This window comes from Microcaecilia unicolor, chromosome 2 (genome assembly GCF_901765095.1).
Source record: "Microcaecilia unicolor chromosome 2, aMicUni1.1, whole genome shotgun sequence".
Lineage (NCBI taxonomy): Eukaryota > Metazoa > Chordata > Amphibia > Gymnophiona > Siphonopidae > Microcaecilia > Microcaecilia unicolor.
In genome coordinates this window covers 90,551,553-90,573,883 of record NC_044032.1, presented here as the reverse complement: position 1 = coordinate 90,573,883, position 22,331 = coordinate 90,551,553, and the positions used below count along the sequence as shown (strand labels likewise).

The 22,331-nt window shown below is 45.3% G+C and overlaps 1 protein-coding gene across 1 annotated transcript in view; it reads right to left on the bottom strand.

Moving 5' to 3' along the window:
• ITGA2 (integrin subunit alpha 2) overlaps positions 1 to 22,331 on the bottom strand; it is a 192,385-nt gene that overhangs the window by 109,063 nt on the left and 60,991 nt on the right. The window contains 1 exon segment of the mRNA XM_030193117.1: positions 7,866 to 7,975. Coding sequence (XP_030048977.1) covers positions 7,866 to 7,975 — 110 coding nt within the window.

The window sequence follows — 22,331 nt, the reverse complement described above, 5'->3', positions numbered from 1 at the left end:
GCAATTTTCAAACAACCCATATAGATAGATAGATAGATAGATAGATAGATAGATAGATAGATAGATAGATAGATAGATAGATAGATAGATAGATAGATAGATAGATAGATAGATAGATAGATAGATAGATAATGCCCAAATAGGTGCCTACACTCTTGTGATGACAGCAAGCAGAACAGAAGTGATGGAAGGGAAGTTATAGCAGAGTAGGTAGAGGGATTTACTTTAAGACAGTGATTCCCAAAATGTAACCTCAGCCAGTTACATTTTCAGGATATCTGCAATGAATATTCCAGTGGCGTAGCTAGACAGCCAATTTTGGGTGGGCCTCAGCCCAAAGTGGGTGGGCACAAAATTTTCTTTCTGCCCTGCCCCTTCCTCCCCCTATTCTCCACCTCTCCCCCCAGCACCTCCCAACTCAAAATAAAAACAGAAACACTTTAGCTCATGAGGAATGTGACATCCGCTATGCACATTTCAGTTAAGATTCAAAATAAAATAAAATGCCTTTTCTACCTTTGTTGTCTGGTCATTTTCTTTTTCCATCATGTTGATCCAGGTTCTCTTTTGAACTTTCCAATCTTTCTGCTATTTCTCCTTCAAGCAGCTGCTGTCCATTTGTCTTTTTCTCCTCTCTTGTTCCATTCCCTCACTTGCCTCTGACATATTGACCTTTCCATTTTAGCTCTTTCCTCTTTTTTTTCTTTTCTTTTCTCTGTCCACCCAAATTTTATCCTAACCCCTTTTCCTTTGTTTTACTTTTCAGATATCTGTCAGATTTCCATTTCCTTTCCACACACTAGTTCTCCTATTCCGCATCTCTCTACTTCCCCAGCCATCCATTCCCTTCCATCTTCAATCTATTCCCCATTACCATATTTCTTTCCCCTGTAATCACCATCTTCCTCGCGTTTATTTCCTTGCCACCCCCTTGGCCTCTCCCACATGGTTCCACCTTTCCCAGTGTCTCTCTCCCTCCACCCTTCTAGCCCAGCATCTGCTCCCTCTCTTCTCCCCACCTTCACCCCCTCCCAGCATCTTCCTGTCACTTCTCTCTTTTGTCTTGCCCCCCTCTCCTGTGATCCAGTGTGGCCAGGATTTCCCCCACTCCTTCCCTGATGCCCACACATACATCCAGAACCTGTCCCTTCCCTTCAGCCCACTCCCCTTTGTCTTCCTCACCCCCCCTCCCACACGTCCAGAACCTCTCCTTGCCCACACACACGTCCAGAACCCGTCCCTTCCCTTCAGCCCACTCCCCTTTGTCTTCCTCACCCCCACACACGTCCAGAACCTCTCCTTGCCCCCACACATATCCAGAACCTGTCCCTTCCCTTCAGCCCACTCCCCTTTGTCTTCCTCACCCCCCCCCCCCCACACGTCCAGAACCTCTCCTTGCCCACACACACGTCCAGAACCTGTCCCTTCCCTTCCGCCCACTCCCCTTTGTCTTCCTCACCCCCCACACACGTCCAGAACATCTCCTTGCCCCCACACACATCCAGAACCTGTCCCTTCCCTTCAGCCCCCCCCCCCCTCCTTGCAGGGCGAGCAGACCACTGTCTTCCTCACCCTTTCCCACCCCCACCGCAGCGCTTGTATTCGACGCTATCAGCGCTGCCTCCTCCACCTCACAGTCGCCGTCTCCCCCTCCCCCCCCCCCCCCCCCCCCGTGGCAGCGCTTACAATTTGCTACCGGCACTGCCTGACATCACAGACGCGGAGCTGATGACCTGCTCCAGACCAGGTCCTTCCCTCTGCCGCGTGCATTCTTCTGCCCTGCATAAACAGGAAGTTGAATCAGTGTGGCAGAGGGAAGGCCCCGCCCCTGGAGCAGGTCGTTGCGCCGCGTCTGTCAGCTGTCAGGCAGTGCCGGTAGCAAATCGCAAGCTGCCATGGGAGTGGGAGACGGACTCGGAGACTGTGATGTGGAGGAGGCAGCGCCGATAGCGTAGAAGACAAGCGCTACGGCGGGGTGGGAGAGGGTGAGGAGACACGGTGACATCTGGGTGGGCCTGATCAAAAACTGGGTGGGCCTGGGCCCATCCAGGCCCACCCGTAGCTACGCCCCTGGAATATTCATAAGTTAGATTTGCATGCACAGTCTCCATTTCATGCAAATTTAACTCATGAATATTCATTGTGGATATCCTGAAAACCTGACTGGCTGGAGTTCCCCCAGGACAGATTTGGGAACCACTGCTTTAAGGGGACCTTTTACAAAGGCGTGCTAGTGCTTTTAGTGCATGCTAAATGTAAGCGTGTGCTAAATGCTAGAGATGCCCATATATTTCTATGGGCATCTCAAGCATTTAGCACACACTAATCATTTGCTCACACTAAAAACGCTTGTGGGCATTTGTGGAGGAGTGGCCTAGTGGTTAGGGTGGTGGACTTTGGTCCTGAGGAACTGAGTTCAATTTCCACTTCAGGCACAGGCAGCTCCTTGTGACTCTGGGCAAGTCACTTAACCCTCCATTGCCCCATGTAAGCCACATTGAGCCTGCCATAAGTGGGAAAGCGCAGGGTACAAATGTAACAACAATAAAAGAAAAGGACTCCTAAGTGAATAATTGAAGTGATAATAACTAATCCTAAATATGCTTTGCTTTTCTCCTTTTTTTTTTACCCCAGCCAGACAAACTGAAAGTTTGAGAAAAGGACCTCATACATGCTGCAGTTTGTAGTGATGGAGTTTGAATGAAAGAAATAGTGAAAAAGCTGAGGCTTTTGAAGACCACAGCAACTGACTGACCATAATGAGTGCTACAGGTTTTGGCCTCTATTAGAATTATAAGGAAGCCTGCAGTCAGAGGCAGAAATAGAACAAGCATATGTGGTCAGAAGAACGTATTGCCTAAGCAAGATAACACAGAAGAGTAGTTTCTTCTGAGAAATGCCAGAAGAAAACTCCACATTTCATTTTAATATTAATATTAGATCGCTTAGATCCTGTTGAAAGTAAGGGAATATGATACTCATTTTACTATACAAATTGAAGATTGGGCCTGACTCTGGTTGTGTATATGCCATGCTTCTAGATCAACCTCCATAACATAATCTTTGTATTTCTTATCTGGATCTCAGACAAGTTATATCTGATAAAAGCTGATGCATCAAATGTGTGCTGGTCTTGTGAGGCTGAGATGGGCTATCTTAGCCATATGCCCATAATTCTATATAATGCCAACATTTAGGCATGCAGATTTACACCTGCTATAGATGTGGAGGGGCATGTTTTATTGAGGACGTCCTTGCAAAACATCCCGATGAAGGGGCAGGGAAACCCGTATTATCAAAACAAGATTGACGTCCATCTTTTGTTTCAATAATACGGTCAGGGACGCCCAAATCTTGAAGTTTTGGTCGTCCTTGGAGATGGTTGTCCTTAGACTTGGTCATTTCTGATTTTCGGCGATAATGGAAACCAAGGACACCCATCTCAGAAATGACCACATGCAAGCCCTTTGGTCATGGGAGGAGCCAGCATTTGTAGTGCACTGGTCCCCCTGACATGCCAGGACACCAACCAAGCACCCTAAGGGGCACTGCAGTGGACTTCATAAAATACTCCCAGGTACATAGCTCCCTTACCTTGTGTGCTGAGCCCCCCAAACCCCCCCTCCAAAACCCACTACCCACAACTGAACACCACTACCATAGCCTTTATGGGTGAAGGGGGGCACCTACAAGTGGGTACAGTGGGTTTCTGGTGGGTTTTGGAGGGCTCGCTGTTTCCTCCACAAACATAACAGGTAGGGAGGGGGATGGGCCTGGGTCTGCCTGTCTGCCTGTCTGAAGTGCACTGCACCCACCAAAACTGCTCCAGGTACCTGATACTGCTGTGATGGACCTGAGTATGACATCTGAGGCTGGCATAGAGGCTGGCAAAAAATATTTTGAAAGATGTTTTTTGAGGGTGGGAGGGGGTTAGTGACCACTGAGGAAGTAAGGGGAGGTCATCCCTGATTCTCTCCGGTGGTCATCTGGTCATTTCAACCACCTTTTTGTGCCTTGGTCATAAGAAAAATAGGACCAGGTAAAGTCATCCAAGTGCTCATCAGGAATGCCCTTTTTCCATTATGGGTCAAGGACATCCATATGTCAGGCACGCCCGGGTCCCGCTTTCGCTATGCCTCCGATACGCCCCCTTGAACTTTGGCTGTCCCTGCAACGGAAAGCAGTTGGGGACATCCAAAATTGGCTTTCGATTATACCGATTTGGACGACCCTGGGTGAAGGACGCCCATCTTCCGATTTGTGTCGAAAGATGGGCGTCCTTCTCTTTTGAAAATGAGCCTGATAGTGTAAGTAGATGTGTCTAAATTTAGGAGCATCATTGCCACCTTACTCTAGTATTCCATAATGACTTTGGCGTGCAAATTTGCCATTCTAAAATACTAGCTTACACTCAGATTTTTGGCTCCTAATTTACAGATCCCTTTATAGAATTGCTTCCATGTTACATTACTGTTCAAAACTGAAGGTTCACTGAAAGGTCCACAGTTGACATCCTGTCCTCTTGACCCCTGCTCAGCTAGCAAGCATAGGCCTCATTGAAGGGGCCACTAAAATTGTTAACTCCTCCCTTGTGGAAGGGCAGCTGCCAACAAAACTAAAAAGAGCTCTCTTGCACCCTATACTGAAAAAGAGCTCCCTTGACCACGACAAGCTCAAAAACTATTGACCTATCTCTAACATTTATTTTTATTACATTTGTACCCCACGCTTTCCCACTCATGGCAGGCTCAATGTGGCAATGGAGGGTTAATTGATTTGCCCAGAGTCACAAGGAGCTGCCTGTGCCTAAAGTGGGAATTGAACTCAGTTCCTCAGGACCAAAGTCCACCACCCTAACCACTAGGCCACTCCTCTAGTATCCTTTTCCCAGTAAACCTTATAGAACAGACAATCTGCACTCAACTCAATGACTGGTGAAATGAAAGTAATTGGCTAGAACTATGTCAATCTGGGTATGAAACAGAAACAGTTCTTGTGTCTCTTCTTAATGATCTGCACACAAAATGTGAGAGGGAATCTGCCTCGGTACTAGCCAGCATTATTTCCATATATTCAATGCCAGGGTCTTGTGGAGCTGGCTAGCCCTTATCTGCAGTTCATTGTTATGTGGTTAAGTGCTGAATATTGCACTTAACCACATAACAATGAACTGCATAAAGATAGGACTGTGTTTTATGTGGCCCCATGTACCAGAGGCATATACCTCCCAACTGGGCAGAGGCCTGAGAGGACTGGGTGCAGAGGAACATTCTATGGAGTTCTCTCTTCCTTGCTCTATTTCCTTGGAAGTTCTCAGGTCATCCACTGGGCAGAAGCCTGAGAGGACTGGATGCAGAGGAACATTCTATGGAGTTCTCTCTTCCTTGCTCTATTTCCTTGGAAGTTCTCAGGTCATCCACCGGGCAGAAGCCTGAGAGGACTGGATGCAGAGGAACATTATATGTTGCTGTTTTTTTCCTTTCTCTGTTTCCTTGGAAGTTCCTAGGTCATCCTATTCTTCACTTGTGCAAGGTCATTGGTCCTATGGTCAATAATATCAGCACATAACCACATTAGTGCCAGCTACACCCCCAGACTACCCACAAAATAACTGGCTTTGAGTTTGGCAGTTAATGCTGATATTCCACAGCACTAAACACTTAAGTGCCACTGTATATCAACAGATAGCCCTGAAGAACCTATTTATCTGTCCAGGTGAGTCCTTCTGATAACCAACAAGCATGTTCTGCAAAAACATATAAGATGCAACAATTCTGCTGGGCATTGATGCTGAGAAAGTTGGTATAGTACAGATAATGAAGGAGAAACCTCTTAATGAGATTGCTCAGTGGCAGACTGAGGAGATTCAGCACAGGGTCAGGGATCAGTGCAATGTGTAGTTGATTTGTAATCTCAGTGAGGGACAACCATAGTTCAGAGCTGTGGATAGCTCTGTGGCATATGCGCACTGCCATTGCATGAAGAAAGCAGAGTCATTGGGAATTGTGCAGCAGGATTCAAGGCCGTAGGACCAGTGACCTTGCACAAGTGAAGAATAGGATGGCCTGGGATATCAAAATGATTATACAGAACATGCAACCTTCCAGCATATAGAGGACATGGCCAATGAGTCAACATACTCATAAAAGAAAATATTGTGGTTTTCAGACAATGAAGAACTTTGACAGTATATGGTAGTCAAAACAAAAAATTAAGAAAATTAATAAAAGATAATATAATTTAATTTGAAGACCCTTGTCAGACATCCATTTGCAGAGCAGAAGAAACAAAACTGAGGTGATCAGGAGATTGCTGCACTCAGGAAGATGTGTGCATGCTCAGATCGTTACACTAAGTTCTGAGCTCTGGGAGAACAGTTCCTTCTTGGCACCATTGGATGACATCACCCACTTGTATACCTGACTCAATCCCGCTTGTTGATTGAAAATACATTTTACAGTTAGTTCAGAGGTAATTACTATGCAATAACTGCTAATAGCACAGATAAACACAGCACTTCGGTTAATATAAATACAAATGTAAATATAAATTAAAAATATATAGATGTAGTTGGTGGCGGTCAGCATTTTTTGGCCACTGCCAGCATTTTCCCTGGTTATTCATTGCCGGGTCATGTCCAGGCACCGGCAGTGAATATCCAGTTTTGTGCAGCCGGCTCTCCCTTATCTGGTTAAGTGCAATATTCAGCACTTAACCAAATAAAATGAACTGCATAAAGATAGGACTAAATATGTATATCTATTACTCAGTTAACACACAATGAAATCCTCTTCACTGCATTAATAATGGCAAATTATTAAGAATGCGCTCAACAGTTAACACAGAAGCTTTGCAGTTACCGCATATTAAACTGGGCCATTAACCCACAACAACAGCAAACCTTATCAGATGTTAATAAATAGACCTCTTAATGTACACTGTTTACTGCGGCATCAAAACCTAGGGTCCAATATTCAACCGGCAGTGGGCAGTGTGTTTGCTGTCCACTGCCGTCGTTAAACCTGAATATTCAATGCCAGGCCATTTCTGGCAACTGGCATTGAATATCCAGGTTTATTTTAGTTGCTAAAACGTCAACCAGCTGTGGTGATATTCAGTGCTAACCAGTTAACTTTTTAGCAGTCAAAGATAGGCCTGATATTTAAGCGGCCTATTTTGACCGCTCAGCATAGCCGATTTGGTACTGAATATCCATGCCTAACTGGCTAACCGGGACATTCAGTGGGAGATAACCAGTTATCTCCCACTGAATGTCCACGGGTAAGTGCTTAAATACCTTTTAAATGGCAAGAAGCTGTTCATGACTGGTTAATTAGTTTTGAATATTGAGGGACTAATGCAAAAATTAAGGGGTATAGAAGGTTTGGCTATCGTTAGTGTGCATTATTTATTTATTTATTTCCTATTTTGGCAGATAATGTGGAACAGTTAAGTACACCTCCAGAGCTGTAGTTAACTGTATTTCGTACTTGCAGCTGTGCCAATAACTCATGATAGCAATCAATGTCCTGGTTAGGGGCACGGCTGCCTTCCCCCAAGCATCAGGAATGTCCACCACAGTTAGTGGAAATTCTGCAGCTACTGTAGGTTTACTTTTACAGCATGTTAACTAGGGATGGACAGCAAGAAAATTTTTATTATCAGCAAATGATAATCATTTGAATCAACTGCCCATCCCTAATGCTACCGTAACTGCCCATTAGACTCTCTACTCTTGCCCAGTTTAATAATATGCTGTAAATAAGTGAATGATAATGAACATTATCAAAGTAAGGTTTGTTTATAAACAGTTGATTACAGAGTAATATCAAGATAATAATGACAACGTTATAGCAACATTTTACCTTGTAAGTTCAATTTTTCACATGTGCTCTGGGTGGAGTCAACAGCACATTTATAGATATCCCCCATTCTATTATTTGGATAACCACTCCATGGTGAGCCAACCAATAACCTAAACCAACAGAAAAGTGATTATTTGTAAATCTTATAAACACTGTGAAGAAATAAGTCCATGCTGGCTGAAGAAGAATACTTGGAGGAAAGACTATGAACCATCTTCCCAGGCTGCCCATGTAGCACTGAGCACATCTGACTTCTCTTGCTCATCGTTCTCCTCTCAACTCATTTCTAGTAGTCACTATATCTGCCACATAAGCTCTTCAAATACATTTGCCAAAATGAAACGTACTTTTGTTGCACAAAAAAAATTTTTTTTAATGGAAAACGTTTGTAAACTTTAACATAGTAGATGATGGCAAATAAAGGCCAGAATGGCCCATCCAGTTTGCCTATTAAGGTGGATGGAGTTGTAAATGCCACTGCCTGTAGATTACCTCCTCTTCCCTCTCTCCCATGCATTCTTTGGGTCGATATTCAGTGGGAATTAATAGGGTAAGAGTAGCTCCTCACATGATATTTGGTGGCACTTAACTGGACCACTGCCATTATCCAGTTACCCCCTCATTCTATAACTTGGCACCTGCATATTTAGAGAAAACTAGCATTTGCATGCCTCGGAGGCACCAATATCTGGCATTTGCATGCAGAAGTGCTAGGCACTCTTCTATAAAGTAGATGTCAAAGTCACTTAGGGGTATATTCTATAAGTAGCACCTAAAAATCGATGCTGAAAATTGAACGTGCTTAGTGCGATTCTATAAAGAGTATACATTCTTTGTAGAATCACCCTTGGGTATAAACTGCGTCTAACTGTAGGCATCTGTAATTAGGCATGCTGATGCCTACAGTTAGGCGTAGTGTAGCAATATTCTATATCAATATGCATAACATTTGAGAACGCCCCTATCCATTCCCCAAAATGTGTGCATGCGTTAGAATGTACATACACATTGTTATAGAACACGATAAGCATGTAAATCCTAATTATTGCCAATTAGTGCAGATAATTGGTTATCACCCAGTTATCAGCACTGATTGGCTCCTTATTCAATTAAGTTATGTGCATTAAATTGGGCTAAGCACGTTAAATTGGGTGCATGCAGCACCATATGCAGAATCTGGCCCTTAGTACATAACTATGAGAGCGTGTACATTTGGGTGGAGCATAGACAGGCCATGGATGTGTGGCCAAGTGACACATGCAACTTACAGAATACTATTATTATTAATTTAGATTTTGCACACACCTTTTTCAGTAGTAGCTCAAGGTGAGTTACATTCAGGTACTATGGATATTTCTCTCTCTCAGGAGGGCTCACAATCTAAGTTTGTACCTGAGGCAATAGAGGGTTAAGTGATTTGTCCAAGATCACAAGGTGCAGTAATGGGATTTGAGCTGGCCACCTCTGGATTACAAGACCAGTGCCCTAACCACTAAGCCACTCCTCCACTATCAGCTATGGGTATTGCATGGTGCACTTAGATGTGCCAACTTACATCGGCTTACATTTTGGGTGCCATTGCGGCTTTGCACTAGCACTCTGTAACAGTTTAGGCTTGTCTAAGTGCATATAGAACTGGCGTTAAGTACACCTCATTGTGTTATCTGTATCCTGACACCAAGTTATAGAATTGCCCCCTTAATGCCAAGGCAGTCCAAAGAAGGAGGCAGAGCCATAAGTTAATCCAGGCACTGCCAATGTTACAGTTCTAACTTGCTCAGATAGCTATTTGGGTATGGGCACTGAATATAACTTCCAAAAGCTGCCAAAGACTAAGATATGCAGTGCCAGTATCCAGATATGGGCCGGCACAGAATATCCAGGACAAATTCAGCCCACAACTGCCAAACTTTTTTAAAAAATGTTGACCACTGCGGGCTGAATATTTATGCCTTATAACTGCAAAAAGACAACAAGCACCATCCCAGCGCTACAACTTCGAGAACATTTTTTCAACATGATATAGGACAACTCCTAATATTTCTTCAGAAACATCAGTGGTGACTCGTTTCATACATGGGATCACAACCCGATGATTCATCACATTCTTCATAGGTTTCAGAGCGCCATTACTTTTTTTATTCTAATAATTATTTTAAAGATATTTTTTAGAACAAGATTTTTTTTTTTATTTAGCTTAAAAAGGACCAGCGCCGACATGAGCCATATTTCACTCCGATGATAAGCTGCCTCAGGGCTGGGTCCTATAGTACTAGCACTTATCTCCTACTCCCATTGTGTTCAAAATGGCACCATGCCTGTTTCTGGCACCTCTTGTATGGAGGGGGAGTGGTCCTCCCGGTGCCAATACTTCTCGGGGACCGAATCCCTCAATGCCCCGGAGCTCCTGGCACCGTGCATCGAGGGTGATAGGTGCTGATGCTTCTTGGCTTTCACCCGATGCTGGTCATCGATGCTCCTCGCTGCTGATGTGGATGATGTCAAATCCCCACATCGCCTGGGGGTCGTGTCCAATGCTGACCAGTCCCAGGAGCTCTGCACAGTGGTCGGCATTGAGGCAGGTTGAGACCCAATCAATGTGCACCAACTCCCAACATCTAAGACAAGTCTCTCAGCCATGCGGACTTGCTTTTGCAAACAGCTCACTCAAGGACGTCAGGTACAGCAGGTACTTTTCTGTCCCCAGAGATGCAGGTGAGAAGATGGAGGATTTAAACAGAGACTTCCTAGTTGTAACCACTAGGCCACTCCTCCATTGCAATATACACAGCTGCTCACCTCAGTGGTGCCCATTTATTTATTTACTGAGACGTTCATAGCCCACATTATCCTGAACATACTCGACTTCGATGTGGCTTATGATAAATAAAATGCATTACCACTTGACGTGAAAAAAATGGGCGACAACCAACTTTCGGAAATTACTGAAGACTTACCTTTTCAACAGGGCATACCGCATTGAACCATTTTCTGAACTTTAACATATTATATGAACTGTAACGCATTACCACTGTATCTATTATTCCAAATTTGATCTCTTTATACCTGTTTGCTTAATTCTACTATATCACTTATGTTCTTTATGTAATACCGCTTGTATCTTTTACTCTGGAATGGGGATTGCCATGACGGATCAATGTAAGCCACATTGAGCCTGCAAATAGGTGGGAAAATGTGGGATACAAATGCAATAAATAAAATAGGCAAGGTTTACAATACTGAGCATCCAATTCCAATGCAACCCCTGACGTTGATGCCAATGTCGATGCCGATGCTGGTACTGATGCTGAGGTTTCAGATCTGGCTCCAAACATTTTCTCTCTTTGAGCCTCTCCAGCCAGCTGGGTTCTTTTCTTCATACAAAGGCAAAGAATACAGCTAGAAGGGGTATGTTCAGGCCCCAAACACTGAAGACACCAAGAATGATTGTCTTTGCCAGAGATGGTCCTATTGCACCGGCTACAGCGCTTAAAGCCACTGGGAACCATCGATGACATGGAAGGAAAAACAGCCATCAAATGGCTCGATAGTGACAGAAATAAGGGGCAAGCACCAAAAAATAGAGTCCACCGGAGCTCAGGCCTAAGTGGGCCTACTGAGCACAGTATAAACAAAGAAAACTTAAATGGGGAAGAACGTGAACTAAAACTATAAGGGAAGAGAAAAGATAATTTACCAAAAAAAACAAAAAATCAAGGCAAAAGACCCCGAAGGGAAGGCACAAAATCAAAAAAACAGTGCTCACACACCAGCTGCTGTGAGTAACGCAGAACAATCGTGATAGTCCCATGCTCTCATGGTGGGTGGGAAGGCCCTTGCACATGCACGCTGTGTGTGATTTTTAAAAAGTTTATTTTTTAGCTGTATAAGCTCCACACCAAGCAGCATGGATGATGTCACCCAAATGTGAGAATATGGCCTGCCTGTCCTCGGAGAATTTGGATGCTTCAGTCTGTAAAATGGCTGTTCATCCTGAACATCTCTAGCACACAGACATCCATCTCACATATTTTTAAACAAGAAGTTTCAACATATTTCCTGTTTGAAAATATATGTGAGATGGGCGTCCTTTTGGGATGTTCTGACATGGATATCCCTATTCTGATTTGGACATCCTTTTGAAAATGCCCCTCAAAGTGTTTGACCTGCCCTTGCCCTGCCCACGTTCACACCCCCTTTGCAGTTACATGTTAAAGCACTTACAGGTAGATGATCAAACCCCGGCGCTATTTTAGATAGCGCTCTGGAAATACCGCTCTTCCAACGCCGTAGTAGCTAAATCATAGAATAGTGCCTAGGTGCTGTTAGGTGCCTAGCTGTCGTTTATCCCCATTTGATTGCTAATTTCCATTCGAGTGCCTAAAAGGTTTCGCATCTAGGGGTCCTTTTACTAAGCCGCGGTAAAACGTGTCCTGCGGTAGTGTAGGCGCGGGTTATGGGCATATGCAGAATTATTTTTCAGCACGCCCATAAAAAAGGCTTTTTTTTCCACTGAAAATAGACGTGCGGCAAAATCAAAATTGTTGCACGTCCATTTTGGGCGTCAGACCTTACCGCCAGCCATAGACCTAGCAGTAAATTTGTGCACTAATGACCTACAGGTGTCAGATGCCACTTGGAGCATGTAGAAATAAAAAGATTTTTCAGATGCGCGTAGCGAACTCGAGCCAAAAATAAAATTACTGCAAGAGCCACGCGGTAGTCGGCAGTAAGTCCATTTTGGCACACATTGGGCGCACATAGAGGGGCATAATCGAATGCGAATGCCCATCTCCATGGGTTCTATCTCCAAGAATGGGTACGTGAAGGGGCGGGACAAATATTTTCGAAAAAAATGGGCGTCCATCTTTTTTCCAATAATACGGTTTGTGCCCGGTAAATGCATCGGATTTGTGCGGATTTGAGCTGGGCGGTTTCGTTTTTCAGCGATAATGGAAACCGAAGGGGCCCAGCTCAAAAACAACCAAATCCAAGGCATTGGTTCATGGGAGGGGCCAGGATTCGTAGTGCACTGGTCCCCCTCACATGCCAGGACACCAACCGGGCACCCTAGGGGGCACTTGTAACAATTTAAAATAAACAGTTAACTACCTCTGAAGTCCATAGCTCCCTTCCTTTGGATGCTGAGCCCCCCAAATTCCCCCAAAACCCACTCCCCAGAACTCTACACCATTACTATAGCTCTTACGGCTGAAGGGGGGCACCTAGATGTGGGTAAAGTGGGTTTTGGGAGCGGTTTGGAGCGCTCTCATTTACCACCACAAGTAAGACAGGTGGGAGTGGGGATGGGCCTGGGTCCACCTGTCTGAAGTCCACTGCACCCACTAACAACTGCTCCAGGGACCTGCATACTGCTGTGATGGAGCTAGTGATGGCATTTGAGGCTGGCATACAGGCTGGAAAAAAGTTTTTAAAGTTGTTTTTTTTTTTTGGTGGGAGGGGGTTAGTGACACTGGGGGAGTCAGGGGTGGTCATCCCCGATTCCCTCCGGTGGTCATCTGGTCATTTAGGGCACTTTTTTGGGACTTGTTCGTGAAAAAAAGGGTCCAAAAAAGTGACCCAAATTCGCGCTAAAAATGCCTTTCTTTTTTTGATTATCGGCTGAGGACGCCCATCTATCCTCAGCCGATAAACACGCCCCAGTCCCGCCTTCACCATGCCTCTGACACGCCTCCATCAACTTTGGCCGTTTCCACGACAGATTGCAGTTGAAGACTCCCAAAATCAGCTTTTGATTATACCGATTTGGACGCCCACGGGAGATTTGGGTCGAAATATGGGCGTCTTTCTCTTTCAAAAATAAGCTGGATAGACACTTAAGCGGCTTAGTAAAAGGGGCCCCTAATTGGGTGCACTATATAGAATTAGGGGGAAAGTAGCTGAAATTGTCGCTATACTGATAATTTCTTGGTAATGCTCTCACTCTGCCCACCACTATGCAGATAATATCAGGGTGGCTAGACATATTTTCAGCCTAATACTATCTACACAGTGGCTGAAAATATATGGAGAGGGAAATTTTGCTTATCGGATGCAAGTAAACATATAACTTCCTGTGAAAATCAGCATACAGTATAGCTGAAAACTATCACCTAATGTCATAGGACCATGTACTTGCATTTAGTCAACATTACTACTACTTATCAGGGGCGTAGCTACGGGTGGGCCTGGGTGGGCCCAGGCCCACCCAATTTCAGCCCAGGCCCGCCCAGCGCCAGCCCCAGCACCCATTGCCGGCCACTGCTGCTTTTCCTGTTGAGCAGCAGGGCCGGCGCTACAAAAAGAAGAAGCGCTAACGGCGCTAAGGACGAGAAATGTTTTTTTTTTTTAAACGCGGCACCGGCAGGCACTGTCTCGGCAGCCTTGAGGCATTGGCTGCTGAGGCATTGGCTGCTGGCTTGTAGGCTCCTCCCGTCTGCGGGAGGAGCCTGCGAGCCAGCAGCCAATGCCTCAAGGCTGCCGAGACAGTGCCTGCCGGTGCCGCGCTTTTTTTTTTTTTTTTTTAACATTTCTCATCCTACGGTCCTTAGCGCCGTTAGTGCTTCTTCTTTTTTGTAGCGCCGGCCCTGCTGCTCAACAGGAAAAGCAGCAGTGGCCGGCAATGGGGGCTGGCGCTGGCATGCAGGGCGGGCCTCGTCGAAGAAAAGAGGGAAAACATGGAAGGATGGGGAGAAAAAGAGGGAAAACAGATGGAAGGATGGGGAGAAAGAGGGAAAACATGGAAGGATGGGGAGAAAGAGGGAAAACATGGAAGGATGGGGAGAAAAGAGGGAAAACAGATGGAAGGATGGCAGAGAAAGAGGGAAAACATGGAAGGATGGGGAGAAAGAGGGAAACATGGAAGGATGGGGAGAAAGAGGGAAACATGGAAGGATGGGGAGAATGAGGGAAAACATGGAAGGATGGGGAGAAAGAGGGAAAACATGGAAGGATGGGGAGAAAAGATAGAAAACAGATGGAAGGATGGGGAGAGAAAGATAGAAAACAGATGGAAGGATGGGGAGAGAGACTCTGGATGGAAGGATGGGGAGAGAAAGGGGAGAGACTGGAAGGATGCAGAGAAAGGTGAGAGACTGGAAGGATGTGGAGAGAGAAGGGACACTGAACAGAAAAGGGTAGAGTGATACAGAGACACTGGTTAGAAAGAGGGAGAGAGACATTAGATGGAAGGATCAGGAGAGAGGATAGATGGATGGAAGGATGAGGAGAGAAAGAGGGAAGACGCTGGATGGAAGGGTAGGGAGAAAGAGGTGACACTGGACGGAAGGATGCAGAAGGAAAGAGGGGAGACTACTGGAAGGATGGGGAGAGAGAGGGGAGACTGGAAGGATGGGGAGAGAAAGAAGAGAGCTGCTGGATGGAAAAGGAGAGTAGTGAAAGACTGGAGAATAAGAGGAAGGGGCATGGGGAGAACAAGGGTGAGAAAAAGATGAAAAGCCATAAGTAGATGAAGAAAATTAAAGAATGGATAGTAAGAATGAATTAAATCAGGACAGAGAGAGAGAGAGGCAGAAAAATATTGAAGAAAGCAAAGAAAAAGGAGAGAAAAATGAGAAATGGCCAGGAAACCATGTCAGAAGAGTTAAGTGAAAACGAAGGAAAGCAGAATCTAGAGACTGGGAGCGACACAATGAGAAAAAGTAAATGGCCATACAAGAAAGGTAAAGAAAATAATTTTATTTTTAATTTAGGATAAAGTAATATGGTACCTGTGTTAATGAAGTTTCAGAGACCAATACTTCCTTCCTTAGGTCAGGCGAGGATACCGTAACAGCATTATACTGACCTGAGGCAGGAGGTTTTGGCCTCTGAAAGCTCACTGAAAAGGATTAGGCTATTAAATAAATTGTCTGAAATCTGATGCACTGAAAAGCAGCACTTTACCCTGTGTGACAAATGCATCTGATTAGCGTGACTAAATTTTGCTGGGGGAGGGGGGTAGAGAGAAAATTTTGTGCCCACCCACTTTGGGTTCAGGCCCATCCAAAATTGGCAGTCTGGCTACGCCACTGCTACTTATCATTTCTAAAGCGCTACTAGACGTACGCAGCACTGTACACTTGAACATGAAGAGACAGTCCCTGCTCGGCAGAGCTTACAATCTAATTAGGACAGACAGACAGAACAAACATACACCCAAAGAAAAGCTCTGAACTGAATAGGACTGGATGCCAGTAAAACTATGGTGGCAATTGTATACATTGGTGCCACAGTTTAGTTACCCCAATTCTATAACAGCACCTTAGCGCCAAGATTTCATTATAGAATAGTAGCCTAATGGGTTCTTTTACTAAGCAGCGGTAGGGCTAGCGCACAGGTAGCGCATGCCAAATCGGCACTACCACAGGGGTAGCATGGGTGCCCTGTGGTAGTTTCGAAGTTTGCACGTGTTGTTTCCCATGGTAGAAAATATTTTTCTATTTTCTACCATGGGGGCATTCCCTGCGGTAATCGGCAGGGCAGCCATATTAGCGTGCAATGCCTGATTACAACAAGTAGGGCGTGAGTCCTTACCACTAGGTCAATGGGTGGCGGTAAGGGCTCACGCAGTAAATAGTCATACGCTCCTTTTAATTTTAGCATATGACCATTTACTGCCCTCATTACAAAAGCCCTTTTTCCCTGCTGCAGTAAATAAATGGTCCAGCGTGCACCAATTTCATGTGTCCACACTACCGCAGGCCACTTTTTACCACTGCTTAGTAAAAGGACCCCTAAGGTTGGTGAAACTGGGAGACACACACATGGCCTGCCCACTCTCCACCCACATGTATTGCCTCCCTTGCAGTTAGGTAACGTAGGCCCTGTGGGAAAATGTGGGGTGCAAATGCATCAAAATAAATAAATAATCGAACGGTGCTGGCCATCTATATGGGCGGCCATCTATATGGCCGGTGCCGCAAAGAGCAGTCCCGAACCATATTATTGAAAAAGAAGATGGCCGGCCATCTTTCATTTCAATATTACAGTTGGGGCCGGCCAAATGTCAGAGATGGCCGGGTTTGAGATGACCGGCATCGGTTTTCGCCGATAATGGAAACCGAGGCCGGCCATCTCAAACCCAGCCAAATCCAAGGCATTTGGTCGTGGGAGGGGCCAGCATTTGTAGTGCACTGGTCCCCCTGACATGCCAGGACACCAACCGGGCACCCTAGGGGGCACTGCAGTGGACTTCAAAAATAGCTCCCAGGTGCATAGCTCCCTTGAGTGCTGAGCCCCCCAAATCCCCCCCAAAACCCACTCCCCACAACTGTACACCATTACCATAGCCCTTATGGGTGAAGGTGGGCACCTACATGTGGGTACAGTGGGTTTGGGGGGGTTTGGAGGGCTCCCATTTACCACCACAAGTGTAACAGGTAGGGGGGGATGGGCCTGGGTCCACCTGCCTGAAGTGCACTGCACCCACAAAAAACTGCTCCAGGGATCTGCATACTGCTGTCAGGAAGCTGGGTATTAGATTTCAGGCTGGCATAGAGGCTGGCAAAAAAATATTTTTCTTTTATTGGGTGGGAGGGGGTTGGTGACCACTGGGGGAGTAAGGGGAGGTCATCCCTGATTCCCTCTGGTGGTCATTTGGTCAGTTGGGGCTCCTTTTTGAAGCATGGTCCTGAAAAAAAAGGGTCCAAGTGAAGCAGGCGAAATGCTCGTCAAGGCCGGCTTTCTTTTTTCCATTATCGGGCGAAGCCGGCCATCTTTTGACCATGCCCCAGTCCCGCCCCCGTCCCGCCTTCGCTACCCTACCGACCTGCCCTCTTGAGGTTTGTCTGGCTCCACGACGGAAAACAGTTGGCACCGGCCAAAATCAGCTTTCAATTATACCGATTTGGCCGGGTTCAGGAGATCGCCAGCCATCTCCCGATTTGTGTCGGAAGAGTGGAGGAGTGGCCTAGTGGTTAGGGTGGTGGACTTTGGTCCTGGGCAACTGAGGAACTGAGTTCGATTCCCAGCACAGGCAGCTCCTTGTGACTCTGGGTAAGTCACTTAACCCTCCATTGCCCCATGAAAGCCGCATTGAGCCTGCCATGAGTGGGATAGTGCGGGGTAGAAATGTAACAAAAAAAAAAAAGATAGCCAGCGATCTCCTTCGAAAATAAGCTGGGTAGTAACATAGTAGTTGACGGCAGAGAAAGACCTGTACGGTCCATCCAGTCTGCTCAACAAGATAAACTCACATGTGCTACTTTATGTGTATACCTGACCTTGATTTGTATCTGCCATTTTCAGGGCACAGACCGTAGAAGTCTGCCCAGCTCTAACCCCACCTCCAAACCACTAGCCCCTAGAATAGCACCTAGTGCAAACAGGTACCTGTCAATTAATGGTGCCTTTGATGCACATAAGTGGCAAATTCCTCTAGGCACTGTTCCCTTTAAGCTGAACAGGAGTCCTCCACCTACAGTCCTGCCAGTGGGGGGTGCTGGTTCACTATCACATTTTCAATCGTGAAAGACAGACAAGCTATGCAGGATTCCAGGAAACCTGTTTGTCCCTTGTGATTGAAAACACAATACTCAGGGCCGCTGAGAGACTGAGCTGGGCCCGGGGCAAGGCCGCCCCCGGGGCCCCTGCATTCAAATAGATTCGGCAGTGCTTCACCTCCATGTGAAAGTGCCTTCCCTCCCTGTGTCCCGCCCTCGCGGAAACAGGAAGTTACATCAGATGAGGGCGGGACACAGGGAGGGAAGGCCCAAAGGGAGGCGATCTGTCGCTGTGCTTTCACATGGAGGTGAGGCGCTGCCGAATCGATTTGAATGCAGGGGGCCCGGTGGCGGACGGAGAGGGGCTGTCGATGGAGCCAAGGGCAGGCAGGTGAGACCAGGGACTGCGGCACCGGGCCCCCCTTGGCGGCCCGAGTCCGGGGAATTTTGTCCCCCCCTGCCCCCCCTCTCGGCGGCCCTGACAATAGTGCAGTTGGAGGACACCCACTCAGCTTAGAGGATCAGTGCTTCTAGGCACCAGTTTACAACTGGCTTCTTAACTTTCATATAAAAAGTGGTCTAATGAAACAATGCAATCCAAACTATGGAGAAAATAAGCTATGCAACAATCAGCATTTTAAGCTGTAACTCAACAAGTTTTAATGATCAGTAGAGCACTCACAGCAATATTTAGCCAGTTTCTCACAGAATTGCAGTCTACTTGTTAACTTGTATGTTACATCCTACAGTACCATTTTTTTCTCTTTTACCCTTTTATATTCTTATATGGGGGTTGCTTTAAATGAACCTGTATGTTTTCATGAACTTGCCTCAAAATAATGATTATGTAGTCTAAAAGAAAATAAGTAATTGTGATCAACTCAACAGCATTCTAAATATTGTTTTGTATATAAAAAGTGGTTCACAGATTGCTAGTCAGACATTTCAAACCCATAATTTAGAGCCACATAACAAAAATAAAATTCCCTATGAGCTGTGACCTTCTTGTTTCTTTTATTCAAGATATTTTTGGATATGGACAAGGGCATGCAGTATAGTGAATAACTTCAAACTTTCTAGGCACATATCTTTTACTTCAGAATGTCCTTATGTTCATCCAGCTGGTTTCATGTTGGGGATCCCAGCCAGCAAAGGTATGTGTAGCAGCAGCGGCGGTGGGTGGGTGAAGGGTGGCAAGGCGGTGTGGGGAGTGGCAGGGAGGAGGACGAAAATGTGTACCCTCACTTTGGGCTCTGGCCCCCTCCCACCTCGAAGTCTGGCTACATCCCTGGTCTTTAGCGTTTAGCACACGCTAAAAATGCTAGCATGACCTTAGCGCTGCTTAGTAAATAGGGCCCTTAATGTTGATACATACAAATATCTCATATCAGGTTAGTTATTAAACCTACTTTTGTCAGTGTGATCCTGTGAAAAATTTTTCAAGCAAGTATTTGCATTTGTTTCATCCTCCAATGAGGATTCCTCGTAATATCTTTTAGAGTAGGTCCAATGTTGATATATTTATATATGCATTTTTATATGAAGTTCGTACTTTTTGAAAGAGTGAAAAATTGATTAACTTTTACCCATTCGACACCACTCAGGACAGGGCCACCGAGAGGGGGGGGGGGGCAGGAAGGGAGGCGTAGCCTAGCGGTTAGTGCAGCGGACTTCGGTTATGGGGAACTGAGATCAATTCCTGCTGCAGCTCCTTGTGACAATGGGTAAAGTCACTTAACCCTCCATTGCCCCAGATAGATCGCCTTGGATGTGGTTGCAAGAACTGTAGAAAAAGATTCTCTTGGGCCCAGCCACCAAGGTGGGCCCAGTCATAAGCATTGCTACAGGGTAGCACAAATGGAAACCAGTATTAAATTCTCCCAGCCCCCACCCAGTTCAGTATCTCTCTCATCTTTCCCTCCTCCTCTCGGCAGTGCTACTGGCAGCATCAAAAAAGGAAGCAATTTGCCTCTGGTTGGCCTTGGAACTATTCCCTCTACTTTGAACCACCTCCCCTAACACAACTTCCTATGTCTGCACATGCAAAACACACAACAGAGGAAACACATCAGAGGTAAGTTGCTTCTTTTTTTATTTTTATGCTGCTGGAAGCCTGCAGGAACACTGTCAAGGGGAGGAGGGAAAAACAAGAGAGATATTGAATCAAGAGAGGGGGCAGCGCGGGTGGCGGGCAGGCTGGGATGGTGGTGGCAGGAAGCGGGCAGGTTGGTGCAGCAACAGCGGGCAGGGTGGTGGCAGTGGGCAGGTAGAGTGGGGCACATTGTTTGCCCCCGGCCAGGCTTTGTCTCTCGGCAGCCCTGACTCAGGATTTTATAGATTTCAATCATATCTCCGCTTAGCCGTCTCTTTTCTAAGCTGAAGGGTCCTAACCTCTTTAGCCTTTCCTCATATGAGAGGAGTTTCATCCCCTTTATCATTTTGGTCGCTCCTCTTTGAACCTTTTCTAATTCCACTATATCTTTTTTGAGATACGACAACAAGAATTGAATGCAATACTCAAGGTGAGGTCACACCATGGAGTGATGCAGAGGCATTATAATATTCATGGTCTTATTTTGCAACCCTTTCCTAATAATTCCTAGCATCCTGTTTGCTTTTTTGGCCACTGCCACACACTGGGCAGAAGATTTCAATGTATCGTCTACAATACACCTAGACCTTTTTTTTTTCTGAATGCTAACTCTTAAGGTGAATCCTAGTATCAGGTAACTATGATTTTGATTATTTTTTCCAATGTGCATCACTTTGCATTTGTCCACATTAAATTTCATCTGCCATTTGGATGCTTAGTCTTCCAGTTTCCTAAATTCTTCCTGCAATTTTTCACTATCTTTGTTTTGACAACTCTGAATAGTTTTGTGTCATCTGCCAATTTAATCGCCTCACTCGTCATTTCATTTTCCAGATCATTTATAAATATGTTAAATAGCAACAGTCCCAGAACAGATTTCTGTGGCACTCCACTATTCACCCTTCTCCATTGAGAAAAATTGCCACTTAACCCTATCCTCTCTTTTCTGTCCAATAACCAATTCTTAATCCACAGAAGGACATTTGCCTCCTATCCTATGACTTTTTAATTTTCTCAGGATTCTCTCATGAGGAACTTTGTCAAAAGCTTTCTGAAAATCTAGATACTCTACATCACCTGGCTCACCTTTATCCACATGCTTATTATACCTTCAAAGAAAAGAAGCAAATTGGCGAGGCAAGACTTGCCTCACCAATTCCCTTGACTTGAACCCATTGCATGCAAATAGAACTCATATATATTCATTGTGCAAATCCTGAAAAACCAGGCAGGGTTGTAGACCTTGAGGACTGGATTTCAGGACCCCTGATTTATAGAATAGGTGCTTCAACATAGATATAGTATTATTGTCCTCCACAATGTGGTTTAGTTACTGTAGATATAGCTAACTAGATTCCAAATTATAGTATCTCCTGTGCTATTAAAATGTGATAGAGACTCCCCACCCATCCCAGAGCTGCCCACCGTACCATTCACTCTACTGCCCCAGGTGAACCTGAAGCCCCACCCATCCTGGAAGTGATGTCAAGACTGCATGATGTTTTAAGCAAAGCATTATCCATGTTTGCATTTTATATGTATTAGTTTAATTTACAATCTTAAATCAAGAAAAGAAGGGAAAAGGACTGAACAATTACAATGTATCCAGAGAAAAGGAAGAATGAAATAGTTACAATGTATCCAAAGAAGAACAGAGTATAGGAACAAAGAAACAAAAAAGAAAAAGCCAGAAACTGGATTACTCTGTGCACCATTAATGGACAACTCATGTTTCTGTTGGTTTAATCTGCACCATTAATGGGGAGCTCATATTTCTTCAAAGGCTCAAGAAAATAAAGCATAAACAGTTGGCTTTGTATTGCAGAGAATGAGGGAGCAAATTCCATTCCACTGGGTAAAAACAGAAGTTAGCTGAGTGATTTGTATCTGTTTTTTGCTATGTAGATGTATCTTTCTGCTTGCTCTATGTTT